This window comes from Hyperolius riggenbachi, chromosome 5 (genome assembly GCF_040937935.1).
Source record: "Hyperolius riggenbachi isolate aHypRig1 chromosome 5, aHypRig1.pri, whole genome shotgun sequence".
NCBI lineage: Eukaryota > Metazoa > Chordata > Amphibia > Anura > Hyperoliidae > Hyperolius > Hyperolius riggenbachi.
In genome coordinates, this window is record NC_090650.1 from 146,262,516 (window position 1) to 146,288,255 (window position 25,740).

A 25,740-nucleotide genomic window follows, 5' to 3' on the forward strand; every position below is an offset into this window, starting at 1 on the left:
TTTTATTGTATCATTCTGTCATTTATGCAATTGACAAACCTCACTGTGTATTTTAAACTATGAAACAGCGCAGAGCTAGTGACCCCTTGAACTTACCTGCAGTAAAACCTTATCTATAGGTGCCTCTCGCTGTTTCTTTGATGTGTAAGTGCTTCAGAAAACAACACTGTAGCCCACCCAAGTTGGCTTAGAGAGCTTAAAGAAGCTCTTTTGCATTCATAGCAAGTGAAGTTTCTTAACTCTTCCTCTACTGGAAACAATTAGAGACTCTTTGCTACTAATGTTCTATTTCTTAGCTGTACCACACATGCAATTCATTATATCAGAAGTTTATTTTCACTTCAGATTCCCTTTAATGATGTGAATTGCCATGGAAAATGTCAAAGCTATACAATATTTTTAAACAAATGTCCAGCTGCAACAGTTTGTATTTGTATATATTTGTCCTTTATGTATCTGTGTGTATTTGCATTATGTATGAATTATGTACTTGTGTTAACCACCCACATTTATAGCTTAGTCATTACTGCACTGCAGGAGATGACAATATATAAACCGATAATAACTATAATAGGTCACATACAGGATCTTCTCAAAAAATTAGCTTATTGTGATAAAGTTCATTATTTTCTGTAATATACTAATAAACATTAGACTTTCATATATTTTAGATTCATTACACACAACTGAAGTAGTTCAAGCCTTTTATTGTTTTTCTTATTGATGATTTTGGCATACAGCTCATGAAAACCCAAAATTCCTATCTCAAAAAAATTAGCATATTTCATCCGACCAATAAAAGAAAAGTGTTTTTAAAACAAAAAAATCAACCTTCAAATAATTATGTTAAGTTATGCACTCAATACTTGGACGGGAATCCTTTTGCAGAAATGGCTGCTTCAATGGGGCGTGGCATGGAGGCAATCAGCCTGTGGCACTGCTCAGGTGTTATGGAGGCCCAGGATGCTTCGATAGTGGCCTTAACCACCCTGGCGGTATTGACGAGCTCAGCTCGTCCAGGAAAAAACTTGCTGAAAGCGGTATGGACGAGCTGAGCTCGTCAATACCGCCAGGGAGATTTCTTGTTTCTCTGCCCCGCCGGCTGCACTTTTCCCTCATCAGAGGGATTCCCCAGGATGGCTGGATGCCTGTCAGCACGCCGTGGGTAGCGATCTGTGCTACCCACAGCATACAGAACTAGCATCCCGCCACCCTGGGAATCCCTGTGCAGCCGGCGGGGCAGAGAATGTGTGGGGCTGTGCAGGGATTCCCCTTCTGTGCCGGTGGGTGGCTGGTGCGGGGATCCTCTCTGTGGCGGGGGGGGGGGGGATCCCCGTACTGTGCGTGCGGGTGACCCTTTTGTGTGTGCGGGGGGGGGGGTATCCCCTTCTATGGGGCTGGTCTTGGCCGGTCAGGGACACCCCCTTCTGTGCGGGGGGGGGGGGGGGGTGTCCCCTTCTATGCGAGCTGTGGGTGGCCTCTCCCTCCTCTTCCCCCATCCCTCCCTCTCTGTCCCCCGTGCCCCCCCCCCATCCCATGTCTCCCCCCTGTCAGAAGCCCTGCTTTACTCACCTGAGGGCTTTCTCCTGCGCCGGCCGCGATGGACACCCTCCTCCTCCATCGCCGAAGTCCCGGTCTGTGTAATTACAGTACGCGGCTTGGTGATGTCACCAAGCCGCGTACTGTAATTACAGAGAACACGAGACTTCGCGATGGAGGAGGAGGCGCGCCGCTTCCGCCGCAGGAGAAAGCTCTCAGGTGAGTAGATCAGGGCTTCTAACGGGGGGAGACACGGGATGGGGGGGCACGGGGGATCCGGAGGGAGGGATGGGGGGGAAGAGGAGGGAGAGGCCACCCACAGCCCGCATAGATGGGGACACCCACCTCCTCCCCACCACAGAAGGGGGTGTCCCCGACCGACCACGGCTAGCCCCCATAGAAGGGGGTACCCGCCTCCCCCCGCACACACAGAAGGGCCACCCGCACGCACAGTATGGGGATTCCCCCCTCCCACAGAGGGGATCCCCGCCGGCCACTACCAGCCAGCACAGAAGGGGACCCCCCCCCCCCACAGAAGGGACACCCGGCCACAGCATGGGGGGGGGGGGCACCCGCAAACCTGGCTCCCTATACATATGACTCCCTAGACCTGGCTGCACATCTGTCTCCTATACACCTGGCTGCACATCTGTCTCCTATACACCTGGCTGCACATCTGTCTCCTATACACCTGGCTGCACATCTGTCTCCTATACACCTGGCAAACATCTTGCTCCCTATATACCTGGCAAAACATCTGGCTAACTATTCCTGGCTAATACATCTTACTAACTATACCTGGCTGCACATCTGGCTAACTACACCTGGCTGCACTTCTGGCTAACTATACCTGGCTGCACATCTGGCTAATACATCTGGGTCTTATACTCACCATTGGCATGCTGATCCCTCGTCGCGTACCTCTGATAGCTTCCCCAGTGCCTTCTTACATGTCCCTTGGCGGATTTTGCTTCTCCCTTGGCGATCACATGTCCCCCGTCGATCGGCGTTAATGGCACCAGTGTCACACAGCATCATCAAAATCTCACAGCAAACACTTTTTTTTAAATTGAATTCAATACAATAACCTGTATTGAATTCAATATAAAAAAAAATTATTGCAAAAAAAAATTGGTTGAAAATTATTGGAAATTAATTGAACCACTTTTTGCACGGAAATCCTGGGGAAATAGAACGCCAGGGTGGTTAAGCTCATCCAGAGTGTTGGGTCTTGCGTCTCTCAACTTTTTCTTCACAATATTCCACAGATTCTCTATGGGGTTCAGGTCAAGAGAGTTGGCAGGCCAATTGAGCACAGTAATACCGTGGTCAGTAAACCATTTACCAGTGGTTTTGGCACTGTGAGCAGGTGCCAGGTCGTGCTGAAAAAATGTAATCTTCATCTCCATAAAGCTTTTCAGCAGATGGAAGCATGAAGTGCTCCAAAATCTCCTGATAGCTAGCTGCATTGACCCTGCCCTTGATAAAACACAGTGGACCAACACCAGCAGCTGACATGGCACCCCAGACCACTGGCACCCCAGATCACTGACTGCGGGTACTTGACACTGGACTTCAGGCATTTTGGCATTTCCCTCTCCCCAGTCTTCCTCCGGACTCTGGCACCTTGATTTCCGAATGACATGTAAAAGTTGCTTTCATCCGAAAAAAAGTACTTTGGACCACTGAGCAACAGTCCAGTGCTGCTTCTCTGTAGCCCAGGTCATGCGCTTCTGCCGCTGTTTCTGGTTCAAAAGTGGGTTAATGCTTCCATCTGCTGAAAAGCTTTATGGAGATGAAGATTTCGTTTTTCAGCACGACCAGGCACCTGCTCACAGTGCCAAAACCACTGGTAAATGGTTTACTGACCATGGTATTACTGTGCTCAATTGGCCTGCCAACTCTCCTGACCTGAACCCCATAGAGAATCTGTGGGATATTGTGAAGAGAAAGTTGAGAGACGCAAGACCCAACACTCTGGATGAGCTTAAGGCCGCTATCGAATCATCCTGGGCCTCCATAACACCTGAGCAGTGCCACAGGCTGATTGCCTCTATGCAACGCCGCATTGAAGCATGGATTCCCAACAAAGTATTGAGTGCATACTGAACATAATTATTTGATGGTTTACTTTTTTTGTTTTAAAAACACTTTTCTTTTATTGGTCAGATGAAATATGCTAATTTTTTGAGATTTCATGAGCTGTATGCCAAAATCATCAATAAGAAAAACAATAAAAGGCTTGAACTACTTAAGTTGTGTGTAATAAATCTAAAATATATGAAAGTCTAATGTTTATCAGTATATTACAGAAAATAATGAACTTTATCACAATATGCTAATTTTTTTAAAAGATCCTGTACATAATGGCTTTTCCTTGGTTGGAAGTTTTTTTTTTCCCTTGAAAAACATTGCCTGTATAGATCCTCTTGGTACTGAAAAATCAGACTGGCTCATATACTCTGTGCAAGTAGTTTTCTGCTTCCTTAGAGATACACTTAAAAAACATAAACCAGTATCTGAAAGGATTGCTGTTATAGTAGAAGAGACTGAGGGCCCTTTCACACAGTGGCGGAGCGGCAAATTGCTGCATTGCTACCGCGGGGCAATCAGAGCCTATGGGGAAAAACACATTACCCGCGTCACGGTGCACTGGAAGTCCTCACTCTGCCTCGCTTTCAAAACTACATTACTGCACGAACCTGCGTCGATCTGCGTCGGACCAGAAGTCATGTAAGTCTATGGTGACACATGTCTTTTAAAAAATGACGTGAATAAGGTCTTTTTCACATCTAACAAAACGTGCGGAGCCGTTCTCCTGCACGCGTTGAATAGCCTGCAGCGTGTTGTCGGGATGTTGCAGTGCGACATAATCAGCGGCGGTAGTTATTAATTCCAATCCACTCTACTAGCGCTCTGTGTTCAGATTGCAGCAATCAACGGTTGCGTGCCTCTTCACTCAAATAAACGCCTTTAAATATAAACAGTCAAGAGGAAATGCATCATAATGCAGGCTGTATATATCACTTAAACTCCACCGGTGTATATCCAAAACACACACTAGATAACTCAAGGAGTGTGAAACAAACCACCATCACCAAGCTATCGGTTTCACACTCCTTGAGTTATCTAGTGTGTGTTTGAATATACACAGGTGGAGTTTAAGTGACATATACAGCCTGCACTCTGATGCGTTTCCTCTTGACTGTTTGTATTTAAAGAGGAACTCCAGTGAAAATAATGTAATAAAAAAAGTGCTTCATTTTTATAATTATGTATAAATTACTTAGTCAGTGTTAGTCCATTGTAAAATCTTTTAAATCCCTGATTTACATTCTGACACTTATTACATGGTGACATTTTTACTGTTGGCAGGTGATGTAGCTGCTGCATGCGTTTTTGGCAGTTGGAAAAAGCTGTATACTGGTATTTCCCACAATGCAGCAAGGTTCACAGACAGGAAACTGCCAAGAGTACGTACTTTTCTTGTTTCTTGTGGGAGGGGTTTCAACACAATATCAGCCATACAGCGCCCCCTGATGGTCTGTTTGTGAAAAGGAATAGGCGTTTATGTGAGTGAAGAGGCAAGCAACCGTTGATGATTGCTGCAATCTGAACACAGAGTGCTAGTAGAGTGGATTGGATGATAGTTTGAACTCTGGGTGGTTCTTTGCTACAGCGCTCCACCATAGGATAAGTGCGCGTTAGGACTGAAGCACAGTTTGCACTACTATTTTCTGGTAGTTATTAATTCACCTGACAGGAAAATGCCACATTGCAACAATTAAAAGCTCCCGGGTGTATCGGACCGCAACGCACCGAAACGCAGCGTCGGGTGTGAAAGGTAAAAGGAAAGTCTATGGACTTGCATTTTACCTTGGTTAACGCAAAGTATTGACTTTGCGTTAAAATGCTGAAAATGAGCTCTAATGTGAAAGAGGCCAAAGCAATTTTTCACAATAGGCTTCTGTGCACTTCCGTATTTCAAAAACAGGAAATGACCGCAAGCTCATCACTTCCTTTTTGGCTGGATGCCTGAAAGGGAATACCACATAGTAACGCAGTATTTTCTGAAAGCCTGTTTTTGGCGGTGCGGTGGGTTCGCTGCAGTGCACCGCTGACCCCAATTTACAGTGTAAAACCGGCCTGAGCCACAGCAGGCAGCATATAGGGATTCATGGAATAAACCTCTTAGGTTATACTTCTAAAGGTATGAAAACATAAGAATATGTAACCACAAAGGGTGACATTGGGGTGGAGCCAGAAAAGATAACACAAAAAGAATATCCTTAGAGAAATGCTCTTTTTGGCGATGATAAATGTGTGCATGCGGTAATGATGATTACTATTATGATGATGATGATGATTATTCTTGCTGTTGGTGGCAATTATTATTTTTTCTTCTTCTTGCACATAGGGAGTAGTAGTAGTGTGGAATAGATCACAAACCCAAAAATATTTTTCATTCAGCGCCATTAGCTTTATTCTTTTTGTCCGTTCTTTATCTTTTATGCCACATAGTAGTTAATGTATTTTGTAATGGTTTCCAGTGTAAAACCAGGTAAGTTTTATTTATCTTAGAGTGAAAAGTTTTGCTTCTGTGACTGATGGGTCCTGAAGAGCCTCTGTATCTAGCTGAAACTAGCTGCATAAAATACACATTGTGAATAATTTAAAAGAATGGTGCGTTAAAAAACGAAAACATTAATGCATAATGTATCTCTCTTTTTAAGATATTTGCCAGATTTCATCAGTGGTGACTTTGATTCTATACAGCCTCCAGTGAAGGAATTCTATGAGAAAAAGGTACGATAGGTTTTCTTATAAGAATCCAAAGCAGCCCCATAGTGCAGCCACATACTTTATATTTCATTGACAATATTTTCTGTATCCACATAAATTCACTTTACAGTTTGTGTTTTTTTTCTTTGTCTTTACACATAAAAAATTTAGAAGTCCAAATGAACATTTACAAATAAAACAGATATACAGCAGAGTCTCGGTTATCCGGCAACAAAGTGTGGTTTCTGGTTGCTTGAGATTCAGTGTTAAAAATAGACTTATCTAATGCCAGTGGCATAGTAATAGGGTATGCAGCGGTTCCGACTACACCTGGGCCTTTGGGTCAGAGAGGCCCGCGGGCTCTTCCTCATCCGCAGTGTTAGCTCTTTATAGGTCCCGTGCTGATAATAATCACTTCCATAGATGCTTTGAGTAGTGGTAATCATTAACAAACTGCTCCCCATACCCTTCTTTGCCCCTCTGACACTGTGGTTGTCTTTGGTACTGTAGATCTTTTTGTGTTGTATTCATTGTTATGTATAGAGTACTTGGAGGGGGGAGCAACTTGCACTGGGGCCCAAAGCTCCTTAGCTACGCCACTGCCTAATACTCCTAGCATAAGCAGAGAGATGCGCACCTCTGTAGCGTATTATGTTTATTAAAATGTCTCACCACACACATAAAATATATACTTTACTCACAGTGGAAGTATTGGGGCTGTGCATGCCAATTGAAGAACCGTCCAGATGGAACAGCCGTGCCCAGTGTGATGTAGTGACGTTACTCCGAGTGCGTTGGTGGAGGTGGTGTCCTGCTAAGGGCAGTGTGCAGTTTGTCTAGAGTTCTGGCCATGGCTGTTCCATCTGAACAGTTCTTCCATTGGCACACACAGCCCCAATACTTTGGCCAAGAGTTACCCATATATTTTATCTGTGCGGTGAAAATGTTTTATAAACATATTAGATTGTAAGATTGTATGCTCACAAGGGCAGTGCTTTCTCCCCCTTTTGTGTCTTGGAAATCATTATACATTTTATTTATCATGTTACTTTTATCACTGTCATTACCAATACTGTATTTTTTATTCTGTATTTTGCATCATTCTTGTATTTTGTCACTAATTATGTATCTTGTATATTAGTGTACACCAGTGGCGGCTCCAAGATTTTTTTTTTGGGGGGGGGGGGGGGGTGCTATGCATGTGCTGGACCAACTTCTGGGGTAGCTGATGACCCGCGGCGCGTGAAGTAAAAAATGGGCGTGGTCATGACCGGATGAGGGCGGGGCTAAATGTAATCTAAAGTGAACCCGAGGTGAGAGTGATATGGAGGCTGCCATATTTATTTCCTTTTGAACAATACTAGTTGCCTGGCAGCCCTGCTAATCTATTTGGTTGCAGTAGTGAACTGAATTACACCAGAAACAAGCATGCAGCTAATCTTGTCAGTTCTGACAATATTGTCAGAAACCCCTGACCTGCTGCATGCTTATTCAGGGTCTATGGTTGAAAGAATTAGAGGCAGAGGACCAGCACAGCAGCCAGGCAACTGGTATTGCTTAAAAGGAGATAAATATGGCAGCCTCAATATTATTCTCACCTCGGGTTCCCTTTAAAAGTGCAATGCAAAGACAGTGGGCCCAAGTTTTGGTGACCCATTACCCAGAAAATTCACATAATTGTGCAGGTTTTCTCAAGAAAATACACGTAATGTGAGCAGATTTGCCCAGAAAATATGTTCAATCATGTCGGCAGATTTTCCCAGAAAATACGTTCAACCATGTGGCAGATTGGACCAGAAAATACGTAAAATCACATCGGCAGATTTGACCAGAAAATACGTTTAATCACGTCGGCAGATTTGACCAGAAAATACATTCAATCACATCGTCAGATTTGCCCAGAAAATACGTTCAATCACGTCGGCAGATTGGACCAGAAAATATGTTCAACCGTGTCTGCAGATTTGACCAGAAAATACGATCAATCACGTCGGCAGACTTGATCAGAAAAACACTTCAATCGTGTGGCAGACTTGATCAGAAAACACTTCAATCATATGTGGCAGACTTGATAAGAAAACATTTCAATCATGTGTGGCAGACTTGATCAGAAAACACTTCAATCATGTGTGGCAGACTTGATCAAAAAACACTTCAATAATGTGTGGCAGACTTGCCCAGAAAATACACCTGTTAATAAATAATAAAAAAAAACATTTACTCACTTGCTGTCTGCTGAAGACCTCCTGTTCCGGGGTCCGTCCGGCGCGCAGCTCCCACGATCCTCTGCAGCCAGCAACTGAAACTCCCGCGCTGAGAGCACGGCTACGGGAAAATGGCGCCTGAAGCCCTGCACTGCAGACTCTGTCTCCAGAGCAGTGCTTCGGACGCCATTTTACTGTAGCCCTGCTCTGCCGCTGCCAGAGCTGCGGGCTGCTACTGCCGGTGAACTGACACGGCGTCTATTAGGCACCAAAAGTCAGTTCACGCTGGAAGGTGCTTTAGGGGTGCTTGAAGAATTTTAGGGGGTGCTTCAGCACCCAAAGCACCCCCCTGGTGCCACCCCCTGGTGTACACCATTGTCTGTATTATTATGTACCCCATGTTTGTTTCTTACTTTGTACAACGCCACGGAATATGTTGGCGCTTTATAAATCAATAATAACAACAATAATAATAATATAATGCTATAGAGGTGTGTATCTCTTAGTTTGTCTTCATGGTTGTTTTTTTTTTTTTTTTTTTTTTTTACCATACCCACAGCCCCATCTACTGTATAGCTGGATCAAGATTGTTGACCGATTGTTTGTGGGATATTGGGCCCTTGTATTTGATTGTCGGACTAAAAACTCAAGTCAGCCTAGCATTTCTTATTGCTTGCATTTACTCCTCCGATTACTATAATAGCACGGAGATCATTTGTATTATTCTGTAATGCAGTACTATACCCCACTCTATATACATAGCATGAACTCTGTATTAAATGCTAAAATGCAGTTATTCAAGGTATATTAACCTTTGGGAGCTGTGGAACCCAATCTTTAAAACACCCCTACAGGGAAAAAATTAAGCAGTTAACACCTGACAGAACTGACAGGTTTTGGAATCCTCTACAAGGAGTTGGACTAGTCCAAAACCTGTCAGTTCGGTCAGATTTATTCACCTAACACTATCCCTAGAGGTGACTTATACTTAGAGGAATATGAAGGCTGCCACCAATATTGACTTTGCCCAGCTGTTATGCATATATTCAGTTTCTTATGTTTTTGATCCACTGACTCTGAATAAGAACACAAGATCAGGTATTCTAACTGAAGTCTGATTCCACTGGTTGCTTACATATTCTAGGTATGTCACATGAACACTGCAAAAGCAAAAGATCAGCAAGTCCTATTTTTCAAAGCAATAAAAATGTGAGTCAATGCAAGACTGAATTTCTTTTAACTACTTAAATGACACTAAACTCTAACCTTGAGATCTATCATTTATGGGAACTTGTTAAAGGTACCCACAATCCTCATCTCTCTACTTCTCTCATTGGTTCATAACTCTGCACAAAGCAGGAAGTAAAATGTATTGCATTCCTTCACACCTCAACTGCTTTGCTTGGTTTGCTGCAATTATACATATGTTACACAGAATATGCCCTGCTGGATGATAGCAATAAATTCATCGGTGGGCTAATGGAATTGCTTCTGGTCCAGAATTATTTCTGCTTCAATGGGAGGTTCTACATCAGGTGGTGCTGGATATCAGCAGCGTGTTTGCCCACATACGCCTTTCTGTATCTTGGTTTGTGGGAGCGACAGTATGTATATGTACGACATGATTTCCGGTGCCATGTCGCTCTCTGGATAAGGTCAAAACAGGTCATTTTGGCGCTCAGCGACAAGCACTGAAGCAAAGCGCCGACATTGATCTAGTGTTGCTCTATGCAACCCACGTTAGGGTAATATGGGGATCCAGCGATCACCAGACCCCGAATTACATCTCCCTCCGACTTGGAGGGGGAATAATATTTAACGCTACTAGAGTTTTGAACGGCAGCTGGGTGAACCGTCGTTGGGCTCATCCTGTGCCCATCTCACCGGCAGCGTTAAAATCCGTATGCGGGTCAGGTATATCGATGATGTGCTGGTAGCGTGGAGGAGGAATAAGGAGGAACTTGACAGATTCATCTTGGCCTTGAATACTAATAAGCTTAACAGCAAATTGACCTGTATCTACAGCAGAGAAGATTACCTTCTTGGACCTGAGGATTTTGGTAAGAGATGGCTACGCCAAAAAGGTTTTTCCCAAAGAACATTAAGGAGAGCCAAAGTCTGAGGAGAGCCAAAAGTAGGGATCGACAATCTCTATTAGAGCCAAAAAATTTCAATTTAGAATCCAGAGTCTATTGAAAATGTAGTAACAGGATTTGGCAGCCATTTGGGACAGTCTTAGAGAGCTAGTAGGGAGACACTGGCATGAACTTACTGCATCACCTGAAATTGCCATTAGGAATCGTTGATCGCTGTTGGAGCCAAAAAATGTCAATTTACAATCCAGAGTCAGTTGAAAAGATAGTAATGAAATTTAAAAGCCATTGGTTCAATCTCAGAGACTACTACTAGTTACTAGGGAGACACTGGCATGTACTAACTGCATCACCTGAAATTGCCACTATAGTGGGAACCAGTCCCTCCTTAACAGCTAGGAGAGCAAAGAACCTAATGACTTTATTCATTGAGTGATAACAGGTGTGGTCTACACGATTACATGCCCCTGCAATTTAAGGTATGTTGGAACAACGAAAAGGCCATTAGAAGTACACATTTTGGAGCATATGAACTCTATAGTCAGTACAAATTGTGTCCTGTTGCTGAACTTTATAAGCGGATACATGGGGGTTGTTTTGATGGGTCTTAGGTAAAAGGTCTGCTCACGATCTGTAGAATTAAAAGGAAGGGTGATGTCTATTGTCTGGGAACCTTTATTCCTGGTAGTCTTAACGCTGATAACGACTATGCAGTCTATCTTGATTAATGTGTAAGCGTACATGCTGGTGGCCTGCCTGCCTCTATATGTATTTTCCTTATTTTTCTTATAGCTCTAACTAGCAATGATTCTTTGAATAACAGATTAGTGTCTATCTTTAGGTACAAGTTTGATGCTGGGATACAGCTGTTCATATAAATAATAGGGCAGTAGCTTTTTTCCCTGTTTGTGATGTGTATGTGTGATTGGGCTAATTTTTTAACGTTATGTTTTGACACATAGCACACAAGATTTAAATGAGGCATATTCAGAAACGGAACTGGCACACCGTCAGTAAGGTTGGGAGCTTGGTGGTATGACCAAGGCAATGACACTCAAAAGCAGGGATGGTCGTAGTTAGCCAACTTTGCTACGCGTAGTTTTACGCAATTGCGCTTCGCCAAACTACGGCTTCGAAATCAAATATTCGCTTCATATGCATTTCGTAGACTGTGTTACAATACGCAATTACGCGTAGTGCGAAGCGTAGTGTATGCGGATGCTTATGCTTGTATGCAGAAAATGTTACGCATTAATTCCTTTGTTAAATGCTTATACCGGGAACTCTTCTATGCGTACATTCCCCTTTTCAATGTGTAAATTTGTAAGCATACATTCGCACGTGGAAAATTAGACGCGAGTAATGCATTCGTAGTTCACTACGCATAGTGGGCGTAAGCTACGCGTAGCGGTACTTCGCTACGCGTACATTCATAAGCGTAGTTTTGAAACTTCACCTACGAACTACGATGCGTAAATTCGCACTGGCGTAGTTTCTGCTCATCCCTGCTCAAAAGTAATAGGTTACTAAGTACATCAGCACACCAAATTAACAGTTGAGGTAGGACAAGGGATTTATAGTAGCACTATGTGTACTGATGTTTGAGTTGTGAATATGCTGCGATCTTGTGATATAACATTTGTTTATATCTAACTCATGCAGAAATTATGTCACTGTAAGGTCATCAATGGGGGTGGGATGCTATGGGATTAGTGTTGTATATAACTGGCTGTTGCTTTCTGTCTCTGTGTATGCCACATGCCTTGAAAAAGGGAGACTCTCTACAGCTCCTGAAACAATTGTCAGATCAATTGTGGTTTCTTAGTACAATAAAAGTGTGCATCAACTTCTAATTTGGTGTGCTGATGGAGTTTGTAACCTAAGATTAAAATATTGCAAAATGGTGTACAATTTATTGACCTGGGTCAATAGGGTGAATAGGTCAGTTGAAGATGCCATTAATGTCAGCCTGGTGTTTATATCACGGAGCACCTTGACAGAGCTGTTCTAGGATTTTAGTTCAGCCTTCAAAACCATCCCCCCACACTCCCCAGGCATGCTCAGAAACCTTGTGCAACTTGGGAATAACCCATCCCTTTGCAGGTGTGTCGGGGACTTCCTCTCCAACAGAACACAACGGGTTAAACATGGTAACTGCGCCTCCAGCGTGAGAACCACCAACATCGGTGCACCCGATGGGTGTGTTCTGTTCCTACTTCTGTTTTCCCTTTACACCAACAGTTGCACCTCAACTGCTGACTCTATTATTGTCTTCAAATTTGCGGATAACAAAACTATCATCTGCCTCATCAGCAGCAACAAAGAGTAGGCTTACCGCAGCAAGACTGGGAGGAGCGTACGAGAGAGAACGGCGCCGGAGACTTGGGCGCAGGACACAGCCAGTATATGGCTGATCCTGCTGCCGCACAAGTCCGGGCCGTGTTAATTACTATTCCCCCTCCAGGCCGACATGGATAGTGGGGGAATGAAATAATTCGGCTTCCAGCAATCGCTGGAATCCGAATTATTGTTTTAAAAGCAACTTCAGGTCCGTCTTCTGACGGCGCTGAAGTCACTCCCTGTGCCTGCGATAGCCGTAGTTCCTATTACGGCCTATGGTGGCGCCAGCTGCGCCCAAGTCTCCTGCGCTGCTGCGCCCAAGTCTCCAGCGCTGGATTTACTGTGTTCGTGGGAGGATCCTCAAAGTGATTGTGGACTTCAGAAAACTCCCTCACACCCTCTCACCAGTCCTCATTGATGAGACTGAAGTCTTCAGGGTACTGTGCATTTGGTTCCTGGGCTTAACCATAACCAGTGACCTAAGATAGAGGCAGAATACCACCAAAATCCAGAAGAGTGCACAGGTGAGGCTATTTTTCCTGTGCCAACTGAATAAATTTAGTATCCCACGGAAGCTGCTCACCAGCTTTTACTCCGCCACAGTTAAATCCATCCTTTGCTCTTCCATCATTGCTTGGTATGAAGGAGCAACCAATAGCAACGAAGAGTATTTAGGAGGCAGGATCATTGGTATGCCCCTGCCTCCTCTCGACCTCCTCCACACCGCCACAATGAAGAAAAGAGCCACAAGGATATCAGAAGATCCCTCCCACCCAGGTAGCTGCTTCATAGAACCCCTCCCATCGGTCCACCGATTCAGATCAATCCCCTTCACATCCATGAGGCGCAGAAATCCCTTTTTTCCACAGGCAGTCTTCATGTTGAACACCCGCCCACCTGGGCCCCTCTAGGCCATGGACAGCTCAGTTCTCTAGGCGCCCACCCTGATCCTTGGCGCCCTCTTTACCTGGATCAATTAACTCTTCCCCAATGCTATGCATGTATGCCTGTAACGTATGTACTCTTTCCCAATGCTATGCATGAATGTCTTACTCATGTCTCAGGATCTCCTGCCACAGCCAAGTGTACCACAACCAATTTCGGGTACGTCAGCAAATAAAGTTGATTCTGATTCTTTCTTATGAGTTGTTGATCCCCGTGCAGTTATAATATGTGGAGAGGAAAAAATGAGTGCCACTTGTACTGTATCTATAAGGTCAAATGCTGATGATGAACAATTCCCTTCCTCTGAGATTATAAACGTGTGAATAACATTTATGCTTAACTGTGTCTCAATGAGAGCTTTTTTGGCTAACTTCCCAAAACCAAGATGGCACTGGTGAAGCACAAGTTGCCCGAATACAGGAAATAGTGCTGTGACTATAAAAAGACATTCCCTTCCTCTGGCAAGCCACATCCTGACAAATACCGATTGGCCGAAACACAGGTGGGTGAAAGCTGGGAAGTGTGGTGAGCTCAAACCTCTGTTGCCCACGCTGCTCCCAGCTGAGCAGAGCTGAGCTGCGGGTAGAGCACAGGCATCTTCCAAACTCACACACTGGTCATTCTTGAGGGCAATCATGGCTGCAATCCTAGAGCCAAACTAGGTGGATTGTGGAGATGTAAGCTGAGCATCCAGAGTGGTGAGACTAAGCCGTAAAAGAATACTGACATTTAAAAACAAGTGTGGTTGCTACTTGGAGCATCTTCTTTGCCCATCCATTCTGGATCTATGCAAGTGAAAAGTGCTATGCTGCTGAGGGCTATACGCTGTCCCGCTTCTGTTTAGACTTATGCATGGTTGTCTGCCTGCTATTGTATGCCTCCCAAGGAAGATTTATCCTAAAATCACTCATAATTAGGTGTCATCCTTGCCTCATATTGAGTGCCTAGTGTGGGCTTGCTGCTGCTAGTATTGCAAGTGCGTTCTGAAGAATGTGTTGCCTCCTGACAGTCCTTTGAAACCTCCTGGGACATTAAAGTGTTGATCAAGCACATTGATTAAGAGAGGAACTTCAGATAGCTGTGCAGCAATATCCATCTAGATGATGTCAAATGGCCATGTATGCTGGAAGTATGACTGCAGGGAAAGTTGTATGATTATTAGGTCGCCCTCCATTCAGTCCAGTTTTTTGCTTATTTGCAATTTGTAATTGGTTTTATTATGTATATGGAAGCAATTTGTGCTGCCAAATGAAACATATTGTATTTTTGTACCGTTAGATGCCTTACTCTTTCTTTTTTTTTTTTCTTGTAATTGGGTTAAATATAGATATTTTAGCATTAAAGTGGACCTGAACCCTTGCACAGGACGCAAGGAAAACATAACAGAAATGCACCCTGTGTGTATTTAAAGCGTTTAGCCTGTCTAATTCCCCCTAGTTTGTGTCTAATCACTAGTTGTAATTTGATCTCTGTGTCACATGACTGCCTATGGCAGATAAGCAGATAAGCCCATTTGAAAGCACAGGATGTTAACAATATGTCTGCTTCCATGTATCAGGAAGTAGAAACTGTGCAGATTTATTTTAGGATTTGTATCAGCTGTTACAAAGAAATGTTTTTTGTTTAAAGGTTATTATGCTGCTGCATATCTTTTAGAGCAGATAGGAGTTCTGAGTTCAGGTCCACTTTAAACATTCAGGTATCTCTGTGATCAAGTTTGGTGAAGGAATAATTGCTAATAAAATTGCTGGTATAATGGTGTTGCTGAAAAATTACTAATACAGGTATTAGAGGAGCCCTCGGCGGGGTCTTACCTGAGTTGGAGCTGTAAATGAGTGTGAGCGCCTCTATATGGGCTCCTATATGTCCTGCCCACACACTCCCAGCTCTTTTATGGAGTAAACACATTTGGATCTCGCTCCAACCAACCACTTCCAGTCAGCGCAAGAGACGTACTTCTGGTTCCATCATATTCACAGAACACAAGGACGTCAGATGCACGTAATTGCATGTGGGTGCCACGGCCATCTTTAAGGGGACACTTTCCTCACCACGTGTGTGTGATTGATGGAGCAATTCATCATCTCAGTAACAGGTGAGAGCAAGGCAATGCCTCTAGCCATTGATCTGCCAGATGACAATCATTAGGGGCCAGGTAAGTCTACATTAAAATATTAGTAAAATAACATTATTGATATTTAACTATCCCTGCCACCCAGTGCCCAAGTGAAGCCGCCATTCAATATGTTCTCATTGGAAGTGTGTCAAACAGAAAAAGGGAAAATAAGTTTACCAGTCTACATGTACTGGTGGCAATGATTTTAATTGTGCTTTTTATTGGATGCAAGTATAAATGACCAATGCAAAATTAGCAAATATAAATAACTTGTGAACATACTGTTTTGATTGCTCAAATTCCTTTAAAAAGTAAGTTTATTGCATAAACTTCTTGACAGTTTAAGTTTACGATATCTATTAAATGTGGTGGATTAGCTGCAGGTGTGAAAGTTAATGAAGCTTAAAAACTATGTCAGATGTATGCTGTGTTTCTGAGCTGTACAAAAACAGCAATACTCTAGTAAACTTAGTACTTTGGCATTCCCCCCTTTCTGATGCTATACATATATTATTATATTAACGTATGCAGCAGCATTTTCCAACTGTTTAATTTTTCCTTTTATATATGCTTGTTTCTTTTATACATCTTGATATTTGTAATGTTAAACTTTCTTTTTACCTTTTGTAGCCTTGAATGAAGGGGAGAAACATGAAACTTGAATAAAGCGGATACATTTCACTTTCTGTATGTCTTCTTTGGCATCACAGGGATGTGAAGCTTTCTCCATTGGGAGCACACACAGTTGTAAAAGCCTATGGGAGGCTCTAAATCTAAACTCCTGTAGTTTGCGGCTTGGCTCAGGTTAGAATTGACATCATTTCCTAATAACATGACAGGAAGTGATTGAGCATTATCCCAGTAGGTACAGAGACGAAGGGCAGTAAAACCCATGGTAAGGTTCCCTTCATCCTGCTTTACCCAGTGCTGTGATACATACATCAAAAGGTTGCTGGTCCTGTAACACAACATCTGCATGCTATGCCAGTATTGTTTGTATTTTGTATACCTTTTACAAACCTTATTTTACATGTTAAAATGCATTTGCACCTTACGTCAGCTTTCCAGTTTTCTTATAGTTTTTTTCCTCATAGTTTTCTTTCCAATACGTTAGATATATAAAACATATCAGAAGCTGAAAAACAGATCTAAACCAACATTATAAGTCATCCAAATTTACCTTTTCATGATCTCCTCTTAATTCAAGACAAGTCAGCTAAACATAAAGCTAGGGTTTATATCAATGTTTAAAAATAAAGAAAGTGTAACGATCGGTGAAGCACAGAGAGGATCTGATTACCGGTGATCTGCAGTATCACTGGGAATACAGATATATACCAGATTATAAGTGATCTGCAGTATCACCGATAATCCGATATACCAGCTAACCTTTGTTCACCTGAGTAGAGTGTGGTGTTTGGTGTAACAGTAACACTTAGAGGACTAGGCCTCAGCGCAGTAAGGAGTACTGCACGGATTCCTTCCGAAGACCTGAACTCTCCAAGACGGGAAGAGTCAGGCTGAGAGTAGGAAGGATTGTCTGAAAGTGACACTCTGGAGGAAGTGTCACTAACAGGACGGGGAACCGCCTTCAATAGTAAGGTCGGTTCTCGAGGTCGGACAAGCCAGGTCGTAAACACACGGACAGATAAAGTACAGATTCAGAAGGCAGAGGCGGAGTCTAAGGTACAGGCAGGGTTCGGCAACAGGGTATCAGATATATCGAGGTACAAGATCAGGATGCAGAAGCAGAGTCTAAGGACGAGCCAGGGTTCGGCAACAGAGTGTCAGAATGGCAAGGTACAAGATCAGAGTTCAGGAGGACAGTCAGGCAGGCAAAGGGTCACAACAGAAAATCACAATCAAACTAGTACTTTAAGCTATCAACAGAATCTTGCTAAGTGTAGGATTACAGCTCCAGCTGGTCCCGGCACACTTAAGGATCTGACTAAGGGTCTGAGTGCTCCCACGTTGTGTTCGCAACGCCAGACAACCAGCAACTGAAGATCCTGCAGTATATATACACATAAAGCTGCCCAGCACCTCCCTAAGTGCTGGACCAATGAAAAGTGAAGCCAGCGTCAGCTGACCAGCGTGGTCAGCTGACTCACTTCTGGCTGTCATATAATCCCTGCCTGAGTGCGCGCGCGTTCGTCACTCTAAACCTGGAGGAACTATGTGTCCCAGCCACACCAGCACCGCTCTGCGAAGACCTGAACTCTCCAAGACGGGAGGAGTCAGGCTGAGAGTAGGAAGGATTGTCTGAAAGTGACACTCTGGAGGAAGTGTCACTAACAGGACGGGGAACCGCCTTCAATAGTAAGGTCGGTTCTCGAGGTCGGACAAGCCAGGTCGTAAACACACGGACAGATAAAGTACAGATTCAGAAGGCAGAGGCGGAGTCTAAGGTACAGGCAGGGTTCGGCAACAGGGTATCAGATATATCGAGGTACAAGATCAGGATGCAGAAGCAGAGTTTAAGGACGAGCCAGGGTTCGGCAACAGAGTGTCAGAATGGCAAGGTACAAGATCAGAGTTCAGGAGGACAGTCAGGCAGGCAAAGGGTCACAACAGAAAATCACAATCAAACTAGTACTTTAAGCTATCAACAGAATCTAGCTAAGTGTAGGATTACAGCTCCAGCTGGTCCCGGCACACTTAAGGATCTGACTAAGGGTCTGAGTGCTCCCACGTTGTGTTCGCAACATCAGACAACCAGCAACTGAAGATCCTGCAGTATATGAACACATAAAGCTGCCCAGCACCTCCCTAAGTGCTGGACCAATGAAAAGTGAAGCCAGCGTCAGCTGACCAGCATGGTCAGCTGACTCACTTCTGGCTGTCATATAATCCCTGCCTGAGTGCGCGCGCGCGCGTCACTCTAAACCTGGAGGAACTATGTGTCCCAGCCACACCAGCACCGCTCTGCGTTGCCTCTAAAATGGGGCAATGCGCGCTAACCGCCGCGTCCAACGCGGCGGTTTTTCCGCGCTCCGCCATGCCCTGAGTTGAGACGGCTGCCTCCCCGTGCTCTGCCACACCGTGCGCGGAAAGAGCCGCCTCCCGTTGACTTATGGCAGGGGCTCTTCCGCGTTTCTTAACAGAAAGCCATCCTCCCCACACACTCTCTGAACCTCTGAAACCCTCTTAATTCTCACCACTGGGGGGGGGGGGGGTCTTCAACTTTAGCCTCTTTGTACGTGTGGCTAATCACACTGCAGGCAGCAGCTGGTGTAAGGTGTTCAGATACTTTGTCCAACATCTTGCTTCTCTCTATCCTCCTAGAGGCAGCAGGCCATTGTGCTTTGTGGGGAATGTATGCTTAGGTGTGTGGGCTTTTGCTGTTCAGACAAATAGAGATAATGTATTGGCCATTGTCTTTATCAACCAATTCAAAAACCCTGAGCATTGGGAATTAGATTAAGTCTGATTTTATATTATTGTTCTTTGCAGAAATGTTTTTACATGTTTTGCTTAGTCTGGTTGTGCAATAAATAGATGTCTTGGACAATACTGCAGTAGGTGTATTATACCATTTTTCCTTGAAAAAATTATTTACGTATTGCTTTGTTCTTTGCAAATCTCTATTGTCTGGTTATAATCAATTTGAATAGGACCTGGGAGTAAGGATTCAGAGTGGCCGTGAAGTCAAGTTGAGCCACTACAACACCAATGATGGATGGACACAAATGAAATTATAGAAACAGAAGTAAAAAGCTATATTGTCTGTTTCAGTGGTTGCCTTGTGGAGGTTTTGGAGATGCGAATTAACCTCTAGATGTCACTAAAATCCTTGGGTCTCATAACATTTTCTAGCAAAAAGGGATCTTGGGCTGTTGGTAGCAGCAGAGGTAGTAAAGGTTCCAGTTATGGTGATGATAGTGGCAATGAATAGGCTGTTGCATTTGCAGGGCATTGTTTCTGTTTAAAAAAAAAACAAAAACAAAAAAAACAAACAAACACTAGTTTAAATTGTTTGACCATATCATCACCATACATCAGCATACTAATATAAATGTTTCTCTCTTCTAGGGATGTGAACTGATCCAAACTCCAGATCAAGACTTTACTGACTTCACCAAGTGCCTACAAATTATGCAAAACAAGATTCAGAAACACAATATTCAGGTAACTTGTAATATTGCTTTAAGTTGTCCAGTCTCATTTCACATCAGCTTTTGCGAAAGTTAAAAAATATTTAAACTACGATACTTTATTAAGAAATGTAAATACATTTATGACAGTGAGTGGTGCAAAATTACTTTTTAAGGGGCATCTATTTTCACTGCATCTAACTGCTGCTTAAAAATAAAATAGAGGTTTGGGTTTAAAAGTGTATCACTTTTGAGATCTCTAAATGTCCCAGTGATTCACTGTGCAGACTTGCAGTATAACAGGGCATCCTCAATTGTAACAATGTCCCCTCCTAATTTGTCAGTCAGTGCTAACTGATATGCTGGGTGGAAGCAGCAGTCAGACCACTTGTTCTGAAAACAGAATTCCATTACTGCAGGCCCCTTTATTAACATTGGTTTTCTAATAGCTGTTTTCATTTAACAAGCACTGTTTAGCAGATTAAACTTGTATACTGTACATTGTTTGAGCGGAAAATTCAAGCAGCAATCTTGCTGCTATGGCTAAGTCTGGATTTAAAGGACGACTGAAGTGAGAAGAATATGGAGCTGCCAGATATATTTCCTTTTAAACAATACTAGTTGCCTGACAGCCCTGCTGATCTATTTGGCTGCAGTAGTGTCTGAATAACACCAGAAGCAAGCATGCAGCTAATCTCAGATCTGAAAATAATGTCAAAAACACCCGATCTGCTGCATTTGCTTGTTAAGAGTCTATAGCTAAAAGTATTAGAGCTTGTACCTTAGATTTGTTGGCTGGTAACCGTACATATAAAAAGTATTTACTCGTAATTTTCTATACTTTGTGAAACCGCATTGAATTACAGTGTGTTTCAATGTTTTTATTCTCTTCAACAGAAATAGACATCTTGATAGACATTAAGTGGAAACAGTTCTCTGCAAATTAATTACAGAGGGCAAAAAATGAAAATGAAATGCTTGATTGTATAATGATCCAACTCTTTTCTCCTACATGATATTTGTAAACCTTGTACATAAAATGCATTTTAAGCTTCCAGCAAGAAGGAAATAGACGAATTGTGACAGTACTTTTACTGAAAAAGTACTATCAAAACTATTTTAGGTATTTTCTTGCTTTTTTGGTGATTTAAAAGGCATTTTATTGACAAGTTTGAAAATATCACCAAGGAGAAAAATCAGGAGAAAAAGTTAATTGCATATGGGTCCTGATTTTCATAACTGCTCTGCAATCTTTCACCTCTCCCACTGCTTCTAATTGGAAACTTAACCACTTGAGGACCACAAGTTTATACCCCCTAGTGACCAGGCGTTTTTTTACAATTCCGCACTTCACAACTTTTTTTTTTTTTAAGATTTTTTATTTTTCAACATATAAAAAGACATAGAATTACATAACATAAATTCTTATCTGACCTATTGGTACATGAAACATAAAGGGCTGGTCAGCCACCAGTGCCACCCAGCAGAGCATAGTATAGCCAACAATAGGGCATCATAAGTTCAGCATCCAACAATGTCAAAGTGAATTCAAATATATCACAGCAGTATTAGCCTCTGTAATTTGCATAATTACGAGCCATCCGGATTTGGTTTATTTATCAAAGTTGGGCAACCCGGCGCCCCTCGGGGATCATACAACCGGGCACCTGCTGTATTAAACAGTGAATGGCCTCCTTTCTCTCTTTTCCTGTCTGTGGGCTGATAGAAAGAAAGGAAAAAAAATAAAAAAATTAAAAAGGGGGACAGAAGGTCACCAGGACATGGTGAAAATGATATATAGAAAGAGAAAAGAAAGAAAAAGAAAAGGAAAGAAGGGAAGGAAAGAGAAAAAGAAGGAAGAGAAGCAGCCAGTGGGACGGAGAAGGGTACAAAACACCTCCCAGGGAGTATCCACGTCTCCTCAGTGAAACGTTAGGGGTTATGCTTTAGGAATCTTAGGCAGACATAAGAGTGGCGTATTGTGGGGTTTCCTTAACCACTTGCCGACCGCACACTCATAACGTGCGTCGGCAAAGTGGCAGCTGCAGGACCAGCGACGCAGTACTGCGTCGCCAGCTGCAGCCTAATTAATCAGGAAGCAGCCGCTCGTACGAGCGGCTGCTTCCTGTCAAATCACGGCGGGGGGGCTCCGTGAATAGCCTGCGGGCCGCCGATGGCGGCTCGCAGGCTAGATGTAAACACAAGCGGAAATAATCCGCTTTGTTTACATTTGTACGGCGCTGCTGCGCAGCAGCGCCGTAAGGCAGATCGGCGATCCCCGGCCAATCAGCGGCCGGGGATCGCCGCCATGTGACAGGGGACGTCCTGTCACTGGCTGCACAGGACGGATAGCGTCCTGTGCAGCCCGGATCTCAGGGGGGGGAGCAGGTAGGAGAGGGAGGGGGGAATTTCGCCGCGGAGGGGGGCTTTGAGGTGCCCCCCCCGCCACCCACAGCAGGCAGGAGAGATCAGACCCCCCCAGCACATCATCCCCATAGGGGGGAAAAAAGGGGGGCAATCTGATCTCCCTGCCTGCACCCTGATCTGTGCTGGGGGCTGCAGAGCCCACCCAGCACAGATCAATCAAACCAGCGCTGGTCCTTAAGGGGGGGTAAAGGGTGGGTCCTCAAGTGGTTAAACTCGAACCACCAAAACCATGTTTTCCAAAATTGTTCCGACCTGTCATGTATGGTAGAGGTCAGGTCCTCTAGCTGGCAAATTCGGTCTACCTCTTTCAGCCAATCCCTTATGCCGGGTGGATCTTGTGACTTCCATCGTCTAGCTATCAGTGCCTTGGCTGCGTTAACCAGATGTCTGGTGAGAGATTTTTTATATTTTTTAACCACTTAATGTTTACAGTACAGTATATCTACTCCCCTAAAACATTCATCTAAGCCTCAGGGGAGTAGATATTCGTAACTCTGCTACAATCGCCGCTGTGCGTGCTCTCACGTGCTCATGCACTAGTTCTCACTGCTACATGTTAGCCTGGAGATCAATGAATGGGAACGCAGTTCCCATTCATTTTTCTAGTTCCCAGTGTCCATGATCGCGCATCAATTAGATGCCTGCGGTCATTTGTAAACACTGTAAGTTACACTTACACGCATTAGTTCCTGTTTGTGTACTAAAAGCATGCGCAGGAAGCTAATAACTGAGGACATCTTGTGGCCAAAGAGTAAAATTACACCTACAATCATTTACTTTAATAAAGAGACCTACACATAATTTAAAATTAACCCCTTACCTCCCACTCTCTCCCATAAATGTCCAAATAAAACTTTTGCATTTAAAAAAATAATAAAATAAATTAATAAAAACAAAACGACAAATACTTACCTTAGGGACTGAACTTTTTTATATGTATGTCAGGAGGGTATATTACTGTTATTTTTTTTAAATTATGGGCTTGTAAATAGTGATGGAGGCAAAACTGAAAACCTGCACCTTTATTTCCAAATAAAATATTGGCGCCATACATTGTGATAGCAAGATAATTTAAATGGTGTAATAACCAGGACAAATGGGCAAATAAAATACGTGGGTTTTAATTATGGAAGCCTGTATTATTTTAAAACTGTAATGGCTGAAAACTGAGAAATAATGATTTTTTAATTTTTTTTTCTTAATATTCCCATTAAAATGCATTTAGAAAAAAATAATTCTTAGCAAAAGGTACCACCCAAAGAAAGACTAATTAGTGGCAGAAAAAACAAGATACAGATCATTTTGTTGTGATAAGTAGTGGTAATGTTATTGGCAAATGATTGGGAGGAGCGCTGAAATGTGAAAATTGCTCTTGTCCATAAGGTAAAAATACACTCAGGGCTTAAGTGGTTAATAGGCCATGAATTATGATGAAGGAGGAAAAAGTCTGGGGATTCCGGAGGAAGAAAATCTGTCAACTTATGTATCTGAGTCCGTACTTCATGCCAATAGCTTGTGAGACTGGGGCAGGACCAGAAGATGTGCAGCAAGGTACCAGAATCATGAACACATCTCCAACAAAGTGAGGAAGTGGTGGGGTACATCGCGTGGAGTCTCGTCGGAGTGAAATACCAGCGTGTAAAGATTTTATATCCCGCCTCCTGACTGTTTGATGATATTGATGTTTTGTGAGCAAAGATTAAGATCTTCTCCCATTGCCGCATTGAAAGAGAGGTGTTAAGATCAGATTCCCACCTCAGCTTCAACTCCGCGGTCGGTTCTTCAGTATCATTAAGCAGTGAATACATAAGTGAGATGGTTCCCTTACTTGAACCTGTCGCCATACATGTTTGTTCAAACAAGGTGAGGGGTCTTCCCCAACTAGTTCTGGTGCCTTGCTGCAGTAAAAAATGTTTCAATTGAATCCAGCTCCAGTGATCCAAAGAAGAGGAATCCAATTGTAATGGGACAGCCTGATCCGCGCAGCCGCGGGGAGCCGGGCACTTCCGGGTTGCGCTCCACGGCCGCATCTCTAGTAAAGATGGATGGACGCATGCGTTCCAAGGGTCGCATGGGGCGGACGCGTACGGACGTACGTCAGACGCGTACGTACACGCGTACTGTTTATGCGTCCAAGCGGCAGGCGCCCCGGAAATGACGCGGACAGAGGGTATATAGGGACTTCCGGTCCGCGGCTGCACGCCGGTTATAGCGTGAGTTTCTGGCAAACAGGCTGTGTCTCGGCCTGCTCTGTATTGTTCCGCAGTAGTTTGTATCTTGAGTGTTCCTGGCTAGTCACTGTGCTGTTATCCATCTGCAGCTCCCAGAGTGCTAGTTAGCCACTGTCTGTAGTTGTATCTTAGGTGCTCCTGGCTAGTCACTGTGCTGTTAGCCATCTGCAGCCTTCAGAGTGCTAGTTAGCCACTGTGATAATCTGAACCTGACCTCCTGTGTATGACCCGGCTTGCATTAGACCACCCATCTGCCTAATCCCTTAACCTGAACTTGACCTCCTGTGTATGACCCGGCTTGCATTAGACCACCCATCTGCCTCATCCCTTAACCTGAACTTGACCTCCTGTGTATGACCCGGCTTGCGTTAGACCACCCATCTGCCTAATCCCTTTAACCCGTCCGTGTCCTCCTGTGTATGACTCGGCTCGGACTAGACTATCCGTCCAAACCTCACGCCCCCTAGGGGGAACTCTGGTCAGCGGTGACCGTTCCGTCACCCGACCGTTACATTATAACCGGCCCAAATTACTTATCTATAACATGGAGGATATGCAACGGCAGATAGACCAGTTGGCCGAAGCAATCAAGGGCCTTGCCGACATGGTTACCCCGATAGTTCAGGCGCAGGCTGCCGCCCAGGCCCAGGCGCAAGCCCAAGCAGCTGCACAGGCCGCAATACAAGCGCAAGCTGCAGCCACTCCTCTTGATATGGCCATTGACATGGAAGGGACTGCACCTGTCGCCCCGCGGGGCGAGCCGCCTGCTCCCGCACCGGTTGGGCATCCCCCAGTGGAGCAAGCCCAGGAGCCCAAGCTTCCTCTTCCCGAAAAGTTCTCTGGGGACCGGGGCTCCTTTAACAATTTCATGAACTCTTGCCGCATGTACTTCTATGTGAGGCCTAGGGCCACAGGGTCAGAGAGGCAAAGGGTGGCTTTAGTGATCTCCCTGCTCCAGGGGGATCCGCA

The 25,740-nt window shown here is 44.0% G+C and overlaps 1 protein-coding gene across 6 annotated transcripts in view; it reads left to right on the forward strand.

Annotated features, from left to right (window-relative positions):
• TPK1 (thiamin pyrophosphokinase 1) overlaps positions 1-25,740 on the forward strand; it is a 763,520-nt gene that overhangs the window by 295,912 nt on the left and 441,868 nt on the right. For all 6 annotated transcript variants that reach the window (XM_068234504.1, XM_068234503.1, XM_068234506.1 and 3 more), the window contains 2 exons: positions 6,273-6,345; positions 20,052-20,147. In XM_068234504.1, the coding sequence (XP_068090605.1) occupies positions 6,273-6,345; positions 20,052-20,147 (169 nt within the window). The remainder of the gene's footprint in view (positions 1-6,272; positions 6,346-20,051; positions 20,148-25,740) is intronic.